The 18,596-nt window shown below is 42.5% G+C and overlaps 1 protein-coding gene across 2 annotated transcripts in view; it reads left to right on the forward strand.

Annotated features, from left to right (window-relative positions):
* Nucleotides 1-10,361: 10,361 nt before the first annotated feature.
* The window catches only part of REV3L (REV3 like, DNA directed polymerase zeta catalytic subunit), a 129,493-nt gene continuing 121,258 nt past the window's right edge, over nt 10,362-18,596 (forward strand). For both annotated transcript variants that reach the window (XM_082306518.1, XM_082306519.1), the window contains exon 1: nt 10,362-10,811. In XM_082306518.1, coding sequence (XP_082162644.1) covers nt 10,673-10,811 — 139 coding nt within the window. In that variant the 5' untranslated portion in view covers nt 10,362-10,672. The remainder of the gene's footprint in view (nt 10,812-18,596) is intronic.

An 18,596-nucleotide genomic window follows, 5' to 3' on the forward strand; every position in this document is an offset into this window, starting at 1 on the left:
TTGAGAGTCTGTAAAGTGAATTTACACAAATACAGTATTATTAATTAGCATAAATAGCAGTATTTCCATCTTTAAATGTAGGTGTGCTTTGATTTTGGAAAGAGTAAGAAGTGCAACCATGTTTAACTGATAGATATTACACTAAAATAAAATTTTACCAATTTCTGGCTAAATATCATATACCTAGTAAACAGTTCCCTGGTATCTTTAGATATTATGTAACTCAATTTTGGGAAAGCATTTGGTACTCTCATGAAACCTCAAAAATCACTCAGAATGTGTTGGATAGATTACAATGCTGAATGAGAGGTACAAAGACAAGGACTGTGTGAAAATTCTGAAGCTTCAGGAAAACAGTGAATATTGCAGGGCTCAAGATAAAACTGTGAAAACTGACAGCAAATAAAAGAATCTCAGGATAAAGGACAAGTAGCAACCTATCTATACGTGTGGTGCCACAGGAACTGTTGTGAGGCCTTGTTTTATTTGACATCTTCATTAATCCCCAAGAGGCCACAATGTGGACAACTTTGAGGACACTGAGATATCTCAAAGTAACTTAGTGTGGCTAAAATGCAGTCAGAAAACAGTAAAATGAAATTGAGTACAAGAAAAAGCAAGCTACTGCTATGGAAAAGACTAAGAGAAATATCCTGGAACAGATTCTGGAATATATTCAATAGGATAGAAATACCCCAAAGGCATAATATTTGTAAAAGATCTAAGGATAACAAGCAAGCAGAAACTACAAACAGATTTGTAACAGAGTACCAACAGAGAGACTAATTTAGATTTGACTTGCATACTTGGAAGCACCGAATCCTGGATCAGGAAGGTAACCGTTTCTCTATATATAGCTGTACAGCAGACTGTAGAACATTTTATTTGTGGACAACCAACAAAGTCCTTCAAGCCTCTTGGTGGACCAAACATTGATACCCTCAAGTAATTAATTCTGCCCTACACATGGAGGTCATATGGTTGCCTGAAACAAAGTAAAAAACTCCATCCGGACATAAACCATAAATTCTTCATCCACGCTCTTTACAACCATGCCTGGAATTTACCAATGAGTTCTAGGCATATTATGAGGAAGATCTCTGCAAATTGGATGGAATTCACATAAAAATAACAGAAATTCTTTGGGAGCTGGAAAGACTCAAAAGGAAATGTTACACACCTAAACAGGTGTTACCTTACTTGCTCAAGGTAAGCAAGTAAGAAGTTCAAAATGTTTTTTTCTTAACATTCAGTTTCTTCTGGAAAATTATTTCAAAGGAACAAACCCCAAGAAGGAAAAATAATTATTTGAGGTGATAAAAGGTTATATATACATAATTAATTAGGAACAGAAAGATTTAGACAACACAGGAAACATATACTGAGTTCTAAACTACAGGTAATTGTCCTAATAGAAAAAAACAGTAGGCATCTGAAACTGCAACATTCATATATTACAGGGATCGATACTGACAGAGATGGACAAAGCATTTAATGGAGCTCTGCCACCTCTAATCTAATCTTAAAACGTTTTAAGTTTACTCTTATGGCGACACTCCTCTCTCTTTTTGGATAACAGATGGCTGTTTGTAATCTGCATATTGGACTGAGGCTTCTTTCACTTTGTCTGATGCATGAATGAGGAATGCCTCCCATAAGTCAGACTACATGGCAGAAAAAAATATAGCATCTAAAATTAAATGGATTTCACCACTTACCATCCAGCCCCTTTTCTGTGATTCATTCACAAAAACACATTTCACATTTTAAAACAACAAAAATTCAAATAATAACCACACGTTCATGTGTATTTGGCTACATAAGTTATAGGAGACTGACAGGGCTTCTGGCAGTTACAGTACTTGAAGATTTTCCATTATGAAATCTTTTTAATTACTTACTATTTGAACCATTTGGGCTAACTCTCTTCACACCAGACATATTTCTCAATGGAGAGTTTCAACTAAATGCTTCAGCTATTTATCAGAACTAGAATATGAAAAATTATGTTTCACTTGCCTGTTTAAAAACAATTCTTACAACCATTTCCCTGAGCTGCGTTGTATGGAATAAAAATTTCAGAGTTTGGTAGGGATATGTACACATGTAGATATGTGTACATATAAATTACATGTAGATATGTGTACATATAAACTAAATAATACACTTTTAAAGTTAATAAACCCCACCCAGTCACATATGCTTTCTCCTGGGAAGACGACGGAAGGATCAACCAAATGCAGCCTCAACTGGCAGCTCTGTTGTAAAAATAAACCAATGACTTTTATTTTTACAACAAAAGCTATTCAAATGCTCAAACATTTTTCCCTTTATAGTCCACTACTTGCCAGTAACTCTCACTGTTGAACATACCATTCCCACAAACAGTATTAATGTTCAAATGTTATATGCCATTACACACAATTTTCCCTTTTAAGTCCATACCCAACTTTTATAGTCATTAGACCCAAGCATTAGATAGCAAGTTTTTTAATTATGCTGATTCAGCAATGCCACTCATAAAAACAGCTCTAGTGCTATTCCTCAATTACCTAAGATTTAATCAGTTCATCTTAATCAAATTTCATCAAAATTCTCATTGTCATACATCCAATCACCAAACTTCACTTATTACTATACTGTTAACTGTTCCCCAACAATGCGTGTGTTCTTGCTATACTAAACTTAATTCCTTATGCAATCATATAAATATTTTGCTCTTGACAATAGGTCATTCTCCAAGCACGGGAGGGAGCCTCAATCCCATGTACAGGATGACATGTAGAATTCTGTCAGAACAGAACAGATCAGGAATCTCATCTTTAGAATTAAAATTAAGTTTACTGACCATTTTCTTACATTACGCATAAGCTGCTTCTCAATTAAATACACTTTCTCAATTTTTTTAAAAAAGTCATATAGTTCTACATTGTTACACGTGTAATTCTTTATTCATTTTTTCATTTCAGTTTATATAATTTTCTTGAATACTTATGCGTTTTCCTGTACACGCATTCACTGGCAGGTTTTTCTGATATGACGCAACGGCAAGACCTGAAAATGTTGGAAAAAAAAAAATTGTTACTTTCAAAACAAGCAAAAAATTTAATAACTTTCAAACAAAACTTCTGTTTGAAATATAAGTTGCTAAATGCAAATACAACCCAGGAAACAAAAATGGTCAGAGGTGGCTTTGCATTTTCATATAAACATTACGTATGCGAATTTGTGTACACAACTCATTTACAGATATGAACATATACATAAGGACATGACACGTGTTGTAACAGGGTTGCATTTTGTGTTACAGTCAAGGTTTTCTGAAACAGAAAGCTATACCATATCCATGGTATACAATGTATTTTGTATGATGATGAAAACTCATTTATCCTAAAGGCTAAATTGTCTGCATCAATTAGAGGAACCCGCTATTGAAATGTTTGGTGAACTACATGCAGTTCTTCTAGAATGTTGATCATCAGGTGCAGTCACATGTGATAACCAGCAAACATCATATAACCCTTTTCATAATCTCATCAACCTCCATATTAAAACTTGCTCAAATGCTCTGCCGTGCTACTTTCACTGAGAGAAGAAATTCATTCCTCCATTGGTTAGAGATCTTCTTTCATAGTCAGTTAACTTCCAGTTTATATCTAATCATTCTACATCAACACTGTTCTTTGGCTTAAATATTTTTTCTTCTTGCTTACTCCAAAGTTATGGATATCCTTACAAAGTTCACTTATATTCTTATTAATTCTTATATTATTTGTTTTTCTAGATGAAGCCAACTGACTTTTATCTTCTTGATAAAACAGGCTTTTCATATCTATAATAATTTTTAGAACCCCACCCTGTACCTCTTCTAATTTAAATTCATCCCTCTTGATGACTTAAAAAATAGTCCAAATAAGCTATGACCAAGATCTTGTATAATCACATTGATATATCACTTGCTTTGATAGAAATAATTCACCTGATGAAGTTTAGGATTGTATTTATCTTTTACACCCCATCATGGGGCTAGATTCCTACTACTCTGACTCCCAGATCTTTTTTTCTGTCATTTCTGACATTGTAGTTCAGAGCAGAAAATTCTTAGCCATTTTAAAGTGTAAATTATTGCTTTTCATATGCAAGATGTTATGACATTTCTATTATTCCAATCCAAACCACACAATTCTTCCTACATAATATGCCTGTTCTCCTCCAAATTTAAGGTTACCAGGAACTTTTATTTCTACACTAAATAGGACTGCACTAAAGATATTAAATGAGTGGACTCTACCTGTAGCCAGCTTCCAGTTTTACAGTCCTTCTTTCAACACAATCCACTGTCATTTCCCATTAGCAATTCTTTACGTTATGCATCCTACTTAATTTCTCATGTGGCACTATACTGAATCTATTTATGAAGTACAGATTAAATCTATTTCATTTGTCAATACAATTAATTATTTTATAAAAAAAAAAAAAAAATAGCCAGTTACCCCAACGAAATCTACCTTTACTACACCAATTTTTTTTTTTTTTTACTTCTATGCCTTTGCTTATCCTATGTTTTAATTTGTTTCCCATGTCCCACATACTGCAACAGTTGCACGTAACACTTCCTTGGGCTCTCCTTCAAACACATTTGTTACTTTCCAATCACATGGCACCATTCTTGCCCAGATAGGTTTATTAAGAGTCTTTGCTAAAAGACTGCTTTGATACTTCTAATATTTTCATAATCGAGACCTAGGTTAATTTTCCCATCAGGTTTCTAATGGCAAGACATTGTTGGTGTAAAGCCATTGATCAAAAGCGTGACTGCCCTGGTTCTGACAGAACCTGACTGCATTACACTTCAGAACCTATTGCCTAGCCTGTATCTATTCACTGAGAACTAAAAAATAAATAAATAAATAAATAAATAAAATAATTCTCATGAATTAGGATCCTAAGCATTATTTCCAAAGCACAAATGAATTCAGCAGCCTAAGTGGCACTTTAAGCCAGTTTGGTATCCTACAAGTGGCTCAATTCCTTGCTGTTCACATGCTGTCCTTAGATTTTTATCTGAAACATCCAGAGAGTACTTGACTTTCCACTGGTATGATGGGCATGCACAATGTTGCCTCAAATTCTGGCAAAAGTGGGCCTAACTACCTGGACCATAAGCAAGGCTTGCCAGGACTCTCGTATGAGGAATCCTCTTGTGTACCCTGCCTATGACGTTCAGTCTAATAAGCGTTCTTAAAACATGGAAGACCATCAGAAATCAATCTTTCCTAATATTTTGCATAGGTGCATTAGTTCATCCATTAACCTACTGTTAAGGCACTCATGTGAAATGCGGATCTGTTTTCAAATCCCAGATCCAGTCGACTTGGAAGAGCAAACTACCTTTCTCTGTTCTTTTATCTCCCAAGTAAGATAAAGGCTGTACTTGCTTAGGTACCTAACTCTAGGACTCCAAACTGAGAATCCTGAGAGAAGACTTCAGCCTTACTCCTTTGGGCAGGGGAATATTCAGTTTATACTTTCTCAGCATTTCTGGACAGCTTCTCACCCAGTGTACTCACTTTTGTGGACTAAGAGGACTAGTTCTTGCCCTGAGTGTTTAGGGAGCCTTAGAGCCTAACATGAGACTACGGATTTTTATATGTGGCAAAGTATGCACAGGTTTGGCAGTCCAAAATTACACAGCATAGCACCAAATATTTTAGTCTGAAGATTTAGACTTTTTTCATTCACTTATCCCGTGGGGCACACCGGGAAATAAACTTCCTGTGTAATGTAGACAGTTTGACTGCCTAGGTCAGGATACCAACTGGGCCGACCACACGTTACTCCTGATCCGTGTGCCCAGGTTTTCTCCCTGCAGAAACCATGTTTCTGTCCCCTGAAAAATCAACACCTGAGAATACATGGGCCACACTCAGCCCTCATTCTGAAATATAGTTTGGATAAATCCAGGGCATCCCCAGACTGAGAGAGCACTCCAAGATTTCAGACCATAGACCTCAGAAATACTGAACATCTGGGAAATCAATAGGAACTCAAACATGGATACATAAGTCAGTTTTGAAGTTAAGATGCACTGTTCGAAATTTTACCTTTGTGTTATAGTCTAAACTTTTATCATCAAGTTCTGTTGCATTCTGCTACTATAATTAGATATTTGAAAAATGTGGCTTTTCCCTGGCCCCTATCACATATAGTCAATAGATGTGTCTGCTCATACTTACATTTATAATTTTTTGTGAACTGCAGATACCATTTTGTGATGAGGTTTTTTTTTTTTTTTAAGTAGGTACATAGTAAAGATTAGAAAGAAAGTAAGAACTGATCTGCGTTTTGTGAAAGAAAAAAGGCAAAACTATATTGATTTTACAGGGAAATTCTAACTTTTAAGACAGTCATCAGTTATGGTGACAACTAATACTATTAATACTCAAATTTTTATTGTACAGCTGTTTAACTGTGCATGATTAGAAGCAGTTATGTATTCAAGCTTGATTATTTTCATGCAAATACATGGCTGGCTAACGGGGAGAACAGCTGCTGCTTAGCAACTGGAGGAACAGAGAAAGGGGGTGACTTGCTTTGTAACAGGAAACTGGATAAACCTTAGAGAAAGTACATACAGAGTTTGACAATACCAGGGAAAATGGGTGGCAGTGCTCTCCAACCATGATGTTTCCTTTTGCAATTATTTTCAGGTAATAAAGGATAAACTACAAGAAGATTTATATATAGTAGATGCATACACACGTGTGGATCAACAACAAATAAAACAAGTGCTAAAGGCAAACCCTGATGCACAAGCCAAAATGTAGGAAATCAAGAAACGGGCTTTGTGTCTGTCATCTACTGTAGGGGTTAAACTGACTTTAAGACTTCAGCAACTTAAACCAGTGATCAACTTAAGCTATCACAAGCCAAGACTGCTGGAAGAAGTGTTCTCTTTTTCTTCCTGCTGCTCAAACTCAGCCCCTGCACTGCCTCCTTCTCTGTGCAAGCACAGGTTTTTACACACCTACATAATGAGGCAGATCAGGGACCTGATCTAGGTTAAAACTAACCCATATTTTTTTAGCTGGATCACTTTTACCTGGATCAGTTTCCAAATCCAGTTTGTTATGCAGCTATTCAAATGCTTGCACTGACATGAGGAGGAGGGCAGGGGACCTCCCGTGACAGTGCTGACTCAAATCTTTTCTGAAAATATATTCTTACCTTGGTGTGACCCTGCAGACTAACTTATTGACTTGACTGCAAGAAGAATACGAAAGCAGAAGTGCACTCTAAGAAATGAAGGGAAACGGAAAAGGTACAGCTCAGAAAGCACGTGAGTTCCATATAAATGTCTGCATGACTCTAAGACTAACACTTGGATCGAGCTATTTACATCAAAAAGGAAAGTCACTTAACTTTTTTTCTGACGGCAACGTTCAACGTTTTCAGAAATCAAATTAGTACCTCATACGAGCAGGAAACTGGCTCTAGGTTAGGTATCAACTGGTTTCATCTCAGTCCTGCTGTCTTCTGTTTGCAACAGTGCGTCCTAATTCAAAGCACAGTTCTCTCTGATTTAATAAACATTAAAATTTTGTAATGAAATAGAAGACTCTGAATGACATGCTTTAGTGAATCCTTCTTTATGCTTCTGAAAAGTTAGTTATTCCAGCTATCTACGCTATTCTATTTTGGGCAATTGCTTTCTCTTCAGCAAGACTACCAGATATGAACTTGTACCTACACCTCACACACCACACTCATTTAGAAGAAGCCAGAATCCTCCAGTAGCTTAAATGTCTTGGATTATATACCAACCCAGCTGCGGTGCAGACACACATCGTGTCCTGCTGCCTGTGTATATGACAACAGAATATAGTAATGGACTGGTATCCCCTAGCACAGAAGAGGACTGCAGATGTCGTATCTTAAACTCATGCAGGAAGGGGCACCAGAGGACATTTGCCGGTGTTCAAAGACATTAAGCCATCAGTGAATTAAACAGCGGTGGGAAGATAACAATGCTCAGGAAGTTAAGATGATCATGTGAACAGAAAGACAACAGAGCACGGAATGGAGTAACATGAGAACAGAGTAGTGCCCCTACCAGTCCTACGGAAAATGAGGAGAATGTATTTAGTTAAGCAGCAGCATAAAATGTATTCAAATAACGAGAGTTAGAGACGTTATTTGTTAACGTGCTTCACCGGTAACCTCCTAGTGATTTATTAGCTTTTGTGGAATTTAAGTATTCATACGAATATTCTTGCAGTTCCAAAGGTTCTCCAAATATTAGCCTTGCAAATGTAAATATCTGTCAAAAAATTAAAGTTGTAGCTCAGTTATTCTTTAGACACAGTGAAAATAGTTTGGGTTCCAACCCTATTTCAACTACTTACTTCTGTGACAAGATTTCTTGACAACTAGGTAGTTTGACTTTTTTTTTCTGTTTGCATAAAAATGAGTTTAAGGAGGAAAACAGAAGCGAGCTGGAGAAAATAAACAGCTTACAAAGAAAGAGTAGGAAACCAGTTACCCTTGAGCAGACAGGCAAGCTTCCTGTTCATTACAATGAAAAAATGAAGGGTAGCAACTGCCTGACCTGTCTTTTGTTCAAATCTAAAACCAAAACATATGTAAGCAAAATGTGAAACATATGTTTTACATATTGGACTTTTGTCAGATTTTATAGATTTGTACATTTGTCTCATATCATCCAGTCTTGCACGCATATGTAACAATATCATTCTAAGTATATGTAGGAATATTTGGCCTTTTTATAAGGATGATCTTCCACATTGCCAACTCTTTCGATATTTGGTGGTTTGTTTTTTTTTTTTTTTCCCCAAGCCCTCAGCTCTGAGACAAAGAGACTGGAACAAGAATCACAACTCAAGGTTTTTGTTATCATTTTAAATGAAAACCTGCACGAGAGAGCTGGAAAACGCAATATAAGCTCTCCTAAAGGCGCAAGGACCAAGTAAGAGAAACCTATATCCTCATAAATTTTACCCAAATTAATGACAGGGGGCAGGGAGGCACCTAGCTCTCAGGACTCGCTTCCTCCCCGCTAACGCAGGTCTCGGAGGGGCTGTCTCGCCCACTTCTGCTGGGGCTCAAGCCGGGTGCCTGACCGCAGCCTCGGGGCGCCCCTCCCCAGCCGGAGAGGGCCCGAGCTTGCGGCCTCGGTACTGCGGTACGACAGGAGGCCGCCCCCTCACCCCCGCCAGGTACCAGCGCGGGCAGCTCCCAGCCCGACCTTTATTCCCGGGTCGCAGGAAGGTAACGGGCAACCCCAGAGAGAGGGGCGGGCAGGGGAAGACAGAAACGCGGCGGCCGTGGGGCGAGCGAGGGGGGAGGAGCGCGGTGCTGGAGCACGCTGCGAAGAAGGGGGAGGAGGAGGAGGAGGAGGAGGCCACTGACGCGGGGCTGAGCCGCCCCGAAGGTCGGCGGGGAGGCCGCCAACAGGCCGCGGCCGCGGCCCAGCCCCCGCCGCTCCGCCGCAGCGCGCCCGGCCCCGCCCTGCCGCCACCCGCGCGCTCGGCAACGGCACCAACCGCCACCGCCCTTCCACAGGCCTCGCCCCCCACCTCCCCCGCCAGCCGCGCGCAGGGACCGTTACAACCAAAGGGGGCGCCGGCTGCAGCGGAAGCGCCACCTGAGCGGTGCCGCCCCGCCAGCAAAGGCGGCGGGAGGCTTCCCCGTCTCCCTCCTCGCCCCCTTCCCTGCCGCCTCCATTTTTTTTATTTTTTTAGCCCCCCGTCTCCCCGCAGCGTGCGGAGCCTCACCTTCCCGCAGCGAGGCGGCTCGGCATCCAAAATGGCGGCCGACCCAGCTTAACCCCATCGCGTCCCAGCAGCGCTCCCTTCCCTTCCCCGCCCCGACCCAACCCGTCCCATCCGCGGCTCGGGATTCCGCAGCCTCACCCCAGCCCGCCCGGCCGATCGCCGAATCGCCGAGCCCCCCCCCCCGCCTTCCGCCACCGAGGGGAGGAAGAGGACTGCAGAGATTCCCCCCACTCCCACGCACGCTCGCGCCGCGGCTGCTGCGCCCACCCGAAAGACGGAGGGGAGGGCGGGTGGGTGTGCTGGGGGAGCGACACCTCCCCCGCTCGCTGCCCCCCCGCCCCGCCCCGCCCCGCCCCACCCCACCCCGACACACGGCCCGTCCACCTCCCCGCTCCCCCAGTGGTTGCGCCCGTGACATCATCATCATGGCAACAACAGCTGCAGCCCGCAGCCGGGCAGCCGCCGCCGCCGCCGAGGCGTCCGTGCTGCCGCGGGGGCAGGGGCCCGCGCTGCCCGTCAGGCGCTCGCGGCCGGCCGGGCTCTAGAGCCCGCGGGCCGCCCCGGCCGAGCGCGCGCCGCCGCGCACGCGCCCGGAGGAGCAGCAGCAGCAGCAGCAGCAGCAGCAGGAGGCGGCGGCGGCGGCGGGGAGAGGGGGGGGAGAGAGAGAGCGAGTGAACAGCGACAGACAGAGAAGGCGCGTGCGAGGGCGCGCGCCTGAGTGTGTGTGTGTGTGCGCGCGCGGGCGGGCGGGCGAGGAGAGGCAGGCGGGGGGCTGCGCTCGCTCGCTCGCTGCGGCGGGGGGAGCCGTGCGGGCTCCGCGCTCGCTCGCTCGCTCCCTCCCTCCCTCAGTGCGTGCCTCGGCGGCGGCGGCGAACAACATGTTCTCAGTGCGGATCGTGACTGCCGACTACTACATGGGCAGCCCGCTGCCCGGCCTGGACCCCTGCCAGTCCCACTTCCGAGAGGCCCCGACCAGGCGGGTGCCCGTCGTCAGAGTCTTCGGCGCCACCCCTGCAGGTAAGGGACCCCCGTCGCCGCCGCCGCCGCCCCCCGCCGCCGCCGGCGGCCGGGCGGGGACGGCCCCGCTGCGGCGCGGGTCCGGCTGGCGCCGGGCCCGCCGCCGGCCCCCCCGCGGCGGAGGCAGCGGCAGCCCCTGCTCTTTGTGGCTGGGTCGCGCCCCCCCCTCCCGCCGCTGCGGCGCGTCTCACCTGCCAGCGGCGGCTGCGAGGGAGCGCGCCGGGCCCAGCCGGCCCCCGGTGCCGCGGGGCGGCGGCGGCCGGCGAGGAGGGTACCTGCCCCGGGCGTCCCCGCGGGGGAGCCCGGTAGCCGCTGCCGCGGGCGGAGGTGTCGTGTCGTGTCCCGTCGCCGCCGCCCCCCCCTCTCCCGGCCGGTGGCGGTGGGGGGCCGCGGGGCCGGGCCGCAGGTGCGGGCCGGGGCGGAGGGCCCGTGGCCGCCGGGGCTTTGTGCGCGGCGGGGGCTGCCCCGAGCGAGCGGCGGCAGCTGTGCAAACACGGGGGGCAGCCGCCCGCTCCGCGCCCCCCGCCCCCGCGAAGGGCAGGGTAGCGGCGGGCGGGCAGGGGGGTGTGTGTCTGCGGGGCGAAGGGGCGAGCGTACGAGGGGAAATCTTTGGACGCAGTCACAAGTGAGACTTGTGCGGTACTTACAAAGTGGGGGGGTGGTGTTGGTCTTACGCTGGCGTGGTACAAATCGCCTAAAACGACTGGCGTCGGTGCTGCACTGCAGGAGGGAACGTCCTAACCGCTGGCCACATGTTGCCCCCTGAGACTTCCTAGTGTCACATCCCGCTTCTTCATTGCCTCTTCTCTGTGGGCTCCTCTTCCCCATGCGTCTGAAGTACGTTTCTGACCGTCAGAACAAATTTCTAACAAATTTAATATTTAGAGAAATGAATTTAACATTTATTGTAATTTACTCATACATTAAATATTAAGTTGGGGGAAAAAAAAGTGTTCTTTGAGATGTTAGACATGTTAAGCATCACTGCTTGTGATCCCTTTATACTTATGTTGTGTAATACTGACCTTGGGAATTAAGGTATTTCTGCATATTTTATTGACTTACATGTTGAAAATGAGGTATTGGCATGTACGTTAAATGTTAGGCAAGACAAAAACGGTGTAATAAAAAAGCATACTAAGGGTATCTTTCCCATCACCCAGTTATTATAGCAGAGCAGATTTTTTTGTTGTTTTGTTGGTTTTTTTAATTTTATTTATTTAGAATTACCTGTCTGTTCTCTGTTTAGGCACAGAGAAATGTGAGATATAAAAGCTGTTGTGATCTGATGCATCTACAGCTCCAAATTATTAAGTGGATCAGTGGGATTAATAGATAAAATATTGAAATAGTGGGACCTATTTTATTGTAGTTCTAATTTTGCATACAAATGAGATATTATGTAATAATATTTATGTAATGGCATGAGTAACTATTTCATTATTAAAAAATGTAGAGCCCGAGGTTGTCTGGCAGGTAGCAGGCTTTCTGTGCGTGCATGTGGTTAACTCATTAAGGCTTATTTTCTTCTAAGAAAATGTTTAGGCTATGCCATATCATGAATGTGGCATCATAAAGTAAACAGCGAAGTAGTTTAGTTGTCCAGCTATTAGGAACACAGTAGGAAATCCCTGGCTTCCCAAACCATAAACTTTAATATTAGTTTGCATAATGGAAGTGTTTCTAATTCGTCTTGGTTAGACGAGACACTTCACTACAGTCTGCAAAGGAAGTGTGACTTGGCTATCTTCTATTTATTTCCCTGTTAAATTTATTTCCTTGTTAAATTTCCTTGGTAAAGGCTTTTTTTTCCTTTCTCTACCTTTGGTAATGTTTGCTAATGAGCCTCAAGAACTTCTTATTACATCTCTGCGTTATTTTTTTTCTTTTTAAAAAAAGGAAACAAATGTAATTCTGTCTCTTTTCAGAGGTGTTGGACCTAAGCAGTCATTGTCAGAAGTAATGTATGTGGCTTCAGAGAGAGGGCTCTCCAATTATTTACTTGAGTGTTGAAATATAAAATGAAATTAAGTAAAATCACTTATATCTACACTGACATTTTCTTTGATGAAAAAGAAATAGTAAATACAGCTTCTAATATAATGTACAAGACAACAGGGTGTACTTATTGTTTGGCTTACAGGTAGTGTGATGCTTGTCTTCACTTGAGTTGGTCTGGATAAGAATAACCCTTTCTCACTGGGTTTAACATGTATGTCTTGCCCGCGGGAAAGGTGCTCAGTTGCCATGCTGCCTACATGACAGCAAACTGCGATGTCTGTATAGGCTGCTTCACCTCTGGCATGATTAGCTCTGCACGAATCTTAGTATGTTTAAAGCTGTGTGTCCATGCTGTGCAGCTAATTGGGAGTCAGGTTCAGAACAGACTCCAAATTCCACCTGCTGAGTGAAGGGGGATTGATTGGTATGTGGAAGCGGCTTATGCAGGTGTTCAGAAAGTCGAACGTCTAGCAGCACTGTATCTTGTGTCTAGTATCAGCTATGGACGTTGGCTCTGAAGGCACCTACCTACTCTTTCTGCCTCTTTTTCTGGAGGTATTGTGCTCAGTGAGGTATATGAATGACAAGGATTGCCAGTGTTCTTATCTTTGAGGGCTTTTATGTAATCCTTTACTCAACAATTGATTTGTAAACGTTGGCTGGTACGATCTATAAAATGAAAGTGGTTTGTGGTGTGGTGGTTGGGGGAGGTAAAAACCAGACTTTTAATTAAAAATAATGGAAGGATGAACTCCTAGAATGGACTGTGTTGGCAGTAACGTTTGACAACTTCTTTAGGTCTTTTGAAGAAGAAATCTCATTGTATTTGGCAAGACTATGCAAGTTTTCTCTTGATGTCCTACATCTTTGCATAATAAGAGCTCGAAAGGCAAGGAATCAAAATTTTGCTTAAGCTCAAAGATCCACCTACTATTTTCTGTTGTTCTGTGAAATACGACGAGTAAAATTCTGACTACAGTAGCAAAAGGTGGCGTGAAGCACTATAAAAATTTACGTTTGAATACATCTTAGCTGGTTGAGCCATTTCATTCCATTTTAGCTGTTTGGTGCTTGAAGCAGAGTGGCATGTCTGTTGACATAGTGACTTGGACAAAAGTATAATTTCAGAAATGCTACAACACTGCCATGGTGGTTATACAATGAATGCAGTGTTAAATTCATGCTTTGTTGTATAAGATCGTAGGTATTATTTGATATAGTAGTCTTTGTATCTCTAAAGGAGTCTTGTAATATTGCTGTTTATATTTAAAAACAATAGATTTTAATTCACTAGGTAATGCTCAACTATGAACAAAATTTCATTATCTTCTCAGGCAGTATTTCTTTTTTGCTACCTAGCAATTTTTGTAAGTGCTTTTCATAAAAAAAAAAAAAAAAAAAAACCACACCCTTTGAGAAATTGCAAGGCCTGTTTATTAGCGTGAAATCATAATGAAAATTTAATTTTCTGTTTATGTATGGTTTTTTGTTTAATTGGTAATTCTTGAATTGTCGTTCTTACTGCTAAGTTGCGGTGTATGGAGGTATCAAAGTTTTTATTTATTTCCGACTAGCTTTTGGCCATTTCAAGCCCTCGGAATCTTTCCTCAAGATTTCACTGACTACTTCAAGATAAGTATGTGAATGCTCAGTTGGGTGTTTCTGTCAGGTGCTTATTCAACTCGAGGAAGACAGAACCAAACTGTAAATCCATCCATAAAGGAATCAGGGTGAGACTAGATGTTAGGAGAGACATTAACAAACAAGGTGAGGTTGCTAAATTATTGCTTCACTTAACAAGACTGAACGCAAGTAGCTGAGGCCACTAATGGTAAACTGCATCAAGATACCTGTTGGCATATGATAATGAGTATTGTAAAACAGATAGTTGAAATATTTTAAACAATCAGAATTCCAATTTGGGTGTGATTTGAGGCTGATATAAGTGATAAATTTTACAGAAATAGTTACACATTTTAAAATTGCTTTTGAAGGGTGTTAGGCTGAGAAATGTGTGTTCAATTGACAGGAGGGACTTTGGAGAAGGCAGATTAGGAATTTACCTAAGAAAAAGCAATGTGTAATTTGAGGAATAATATAACTCTGCTGTCCTCAACTGCCACTTTATGTATTTGTCTCTTCTTGCAGGGTTTTGTATTTTACATTATGAAATCACTGATGAATCTTACTTCAGGGCAACGCAAAAACTCAGCCAAAGAGGAGGATGTTTTTAAGTTACTCTTGCATGCTTCTGATGCCAAGTTTTTCTGAGGCTAGGTGTAATTTAGAGTAGGGGTTTACAGTCAGCAAAATCTGCATGTGTTTCAGGTAGACGTCTAAGTTTGGTGGCTTCACTTCTCTTTGGTTTTCTGAGAGGGGGGGGGAAAAAAGCAGAGGCAAATGCTCCAGCTCAAATGTGGCTCCCTTCCAGCAGCAGTAGCTCTGGTATGACTCAGTGAGGGAGCCTGCTTATCTTCTTTCTTCTGCTTTTCCCTCCCCTTTCCCCCTTCACTGACCTGGCGAGCCTGTATATCTGATCCCATCCCAGTGTCTTTTTCTCCTCTGTTGCTGCTCACTTGAGAAGGAATGAGCTCATTGCAGGAACTTGCTGCTTTTTATGCTCTGCTCGTGATTAACTTTTTTCTCCCCTCATTTTCGCTACCATTTCAGACACTGTGTCCCACAATGGTCGTTCCCCATATCCTCCTCAGTTCATTATCCCAATGTTCACAGCTGAGCATCATTCCAGTTGCCGCTACTTCCCATATTCCATTTCTCAGAAGTGGGTGCTTCTTGTTAACAGTCTTCCAGTCCCTTCTGTGGCATCATAGTGAGGGTATCAGGATGCAAAATAGGATACAGCCATTGTGGTGAGGCTTATGCCTCTGCCTTACCTTTCCACGCCCTCTCCCAAAATATATCAGCGTACAACTCTTGATAGGGGGTTATTCTGTGGACTGCAGCACAGCCTAGAAGATTTTCAGCGTCGTACGGTGTAGTTCCACTTCCAGCATACCATTTCTTCATCTTGCACTGGCAGGCTTCTCTTATTTCTGAAGAACTATTTGAAAAATAACCTCATGTCCATTTGTTTCTCTTTTCTCCAGAGGTTTATAGCTTCTGTGAGATGTGAACAGGGCTGGAGTAGGAATGAGGAATTTGAGATAATGTATTTATTCTGAGATTGTTTTCAGTGTTTGAGTTTTGTCAATGATGTGATTGGAGGTCATTAGCCTGTAACTTACCTGGTTCTTAAAAGGATGTGTTTTCTAGTGTGTTGTAGGTTTGGGTTTTGGGGGTTTTTTTGAGAACCTTCTCCTTTTTTTGAGGCATTCGTTACATACTTTGTATAGATTGCTGGCTGAGTTGTTTGAGCAATGAGAGGCTGCCTGAATAAACTGTGAGATTCTGTTCTGCTGGCATGAAACTCGTTAAGTAACAAATTTAGTACCCATGTATATACAGTTTGCTTTAATTCTGTTTCCTAAATAAGCCTTAAAATATTGTGACAAAATCGATGTTCTAACTAGAATCCAGATATTGATTTCATAACCATTCTTCTGTTTGCTACTGTAGAGTACCTCTTGGTCAAGTCACTGAATATATTTGCGCTTTTGTAATTGAATCAAAAAAATACATGTATAACTGACACTACGTGCTTAGAACTCCATCAGCTGCAGAGTTCAAAATGTTTCACAAAGTGGCTGCATCTATATTGGGTCTAATATATAACTTGGGACTGATTTTTATGATCAGTGCCCCTGGAAGTAGACTAACAGCTTCTCTGTCTCAGCTACAACTTCCAGTTCTGTTACATACTTCTTTTTGGCTGCTTGTTGAAATATCTTTTTTTTCAGTGTGTAAAATGAACCTCCTCAAAATAACACACTGTCCTGAAAATAGTTGTCTCTCTTATTTTTACCAGAGTAGCACATGCATATCACAACAGAGGTTGGCAGGATTAGACAATGTGTAAACACTCAGTGAGAAACAGCTCCTGCTTAGTAATTTTTGCAGTCTGAGTAGACAAGATGAATCTCTGGAAAAAGGAAACAGGTGCGGTAACACCATGCTATCTGTTTCTTCTCAGTCTCTTGTTTCAGAGTTCCAGTATTGATCGTTTAATACCCTGTTCTGCTAACTGTTGTCATTACCCTGTTTTTGTCCTTTACCCTTGATTGACTTGATTGACCTCCGTGTGCAGTGGGCCTCTGAGAGGGATGATGATGATAATGAAAATGTAACCATTTGGAAAGAGGCAGCATGAACACTCACACAAAAAGATTTACAGTGGATGTTCAGTCTTACAGATGAAGCAGCTGAAATCTTTCAGAAAGATTGGACAGGGTCACTGGAGATTCAGTCTCATGTTAAGGGAGATCGGCTGATCAAAATCTCAGGACAATTAGCAGTCAACTTTTTTTTTTTTTTTTTTTAATTAAGCATTCTATATCTCCAGCTATTGCAAAGCCAGTTTCTGAAAAGCCAGCATCTCATCCTCCTCATCTGTCATCTTTGGATGTGGAGTTGATAACTGATGAACTTGCTTCTTCCTTTTTGTCCGCCATGTCCTATGTACTGTCCCTGTGTGTTACAATTGGGTGCATTTTTTAAGTTCCTGTATATGTCTCCTCTATATTACATTTATTCTATGGGGAAGAATTGTTTCACTGTCTGTTGAATTGCTATCTCATGTTTCAGGAACATGTTCTTGACAGACAGCAAGGTATACCTGTGTAACGAAAAGAATGGATTTGCTTAGGGTCCCACATCGAATCAATAGCAGAACTGATAGTACAATGAAGAAGCTACTGTCTACAAGCAGTGTTATTTCTGTGCTACTACCCTGCCGAATAATAAATTAATGTAAACAATAATGTTCTTTTTTATGTTGACCCAAGCTATAGTTGTGGTAACAAGTATAACATTAAGGCCTAGGCTTGATTAACAAGGTCCAGGGACCGGTTGCAAAGATCTGCCATGAAATCTGTATAGTTAGGCTGTAATTGCACTGTTATTCATGATACCTATATGTATTCTGGTGAAACCAATAATTTTGAGGAATGCAGTGGAATAATCAAGTATATGAGCTTGCAAACAAGCAGTATTTTTCTGCCTGTGATACAGTTACTTTAAGACTGAGGATAGAGCTCCAAATACGCAAGAATCTAAATAAATACCAGAAAAGTTTGTACTAGATATAGGCCCTGTGTGAAATGCCAGTGTTTGCATAGGCTTCATTCACGCATGTTTGTTAAGGTTCTTTTCTTTCAAGAGCTGCTTTTTATTATAGGGAAGTTATAAGGTGTGTAGAAGTTTGTGGGTTTTCTGGCAGGACATTTAAATAAAACTTCACACTTGCTGGCTGGGGTGGGCCATATGGCTTATTAGGGAACCATTTCATGTCTGTATGCTCCACCCTTTCTGTGATCAGCATGCAGACGGCCATTTCGGATAACTTATTCCACCACTCATATATATGCAGTCCGTCATGTTGACTGCACGTTTATGAGTTCATGTTATGTGACCTTGGTGTACGTGTGCATGCCTTCTCAGATTCTCAGGTTGAGGAGTCATCGTCCCTGGAGATATTCAAAAGCCGTCTGGATGTGGTCCTGGGTTACCGGCTCTGGGTGGCCCTGCATGAGCAGGGGGTTTGGACCAGGTGACCTCCAGAGGTCCCTGCCAACCTCAGCTATTCTGTGATTACTGAGATTACTCTTGTCAGCAGTGAGTATCCAGGTGCTGTGTACAGCCTGCTCATGTGTCCAGGCAAACACAGTT

Source organism: Platalea leucorodia (assembly GCF_965183815.1).
Source record: "Platalea leucorodia genome assembly, chromosome: 3".
NCBI classification, from domain to species: Eukaryota; Metazoa; Chordata; class Aves; order Pelecaniformes; family Threskiornithidae; genus Platalea; species Platalea leucorodia.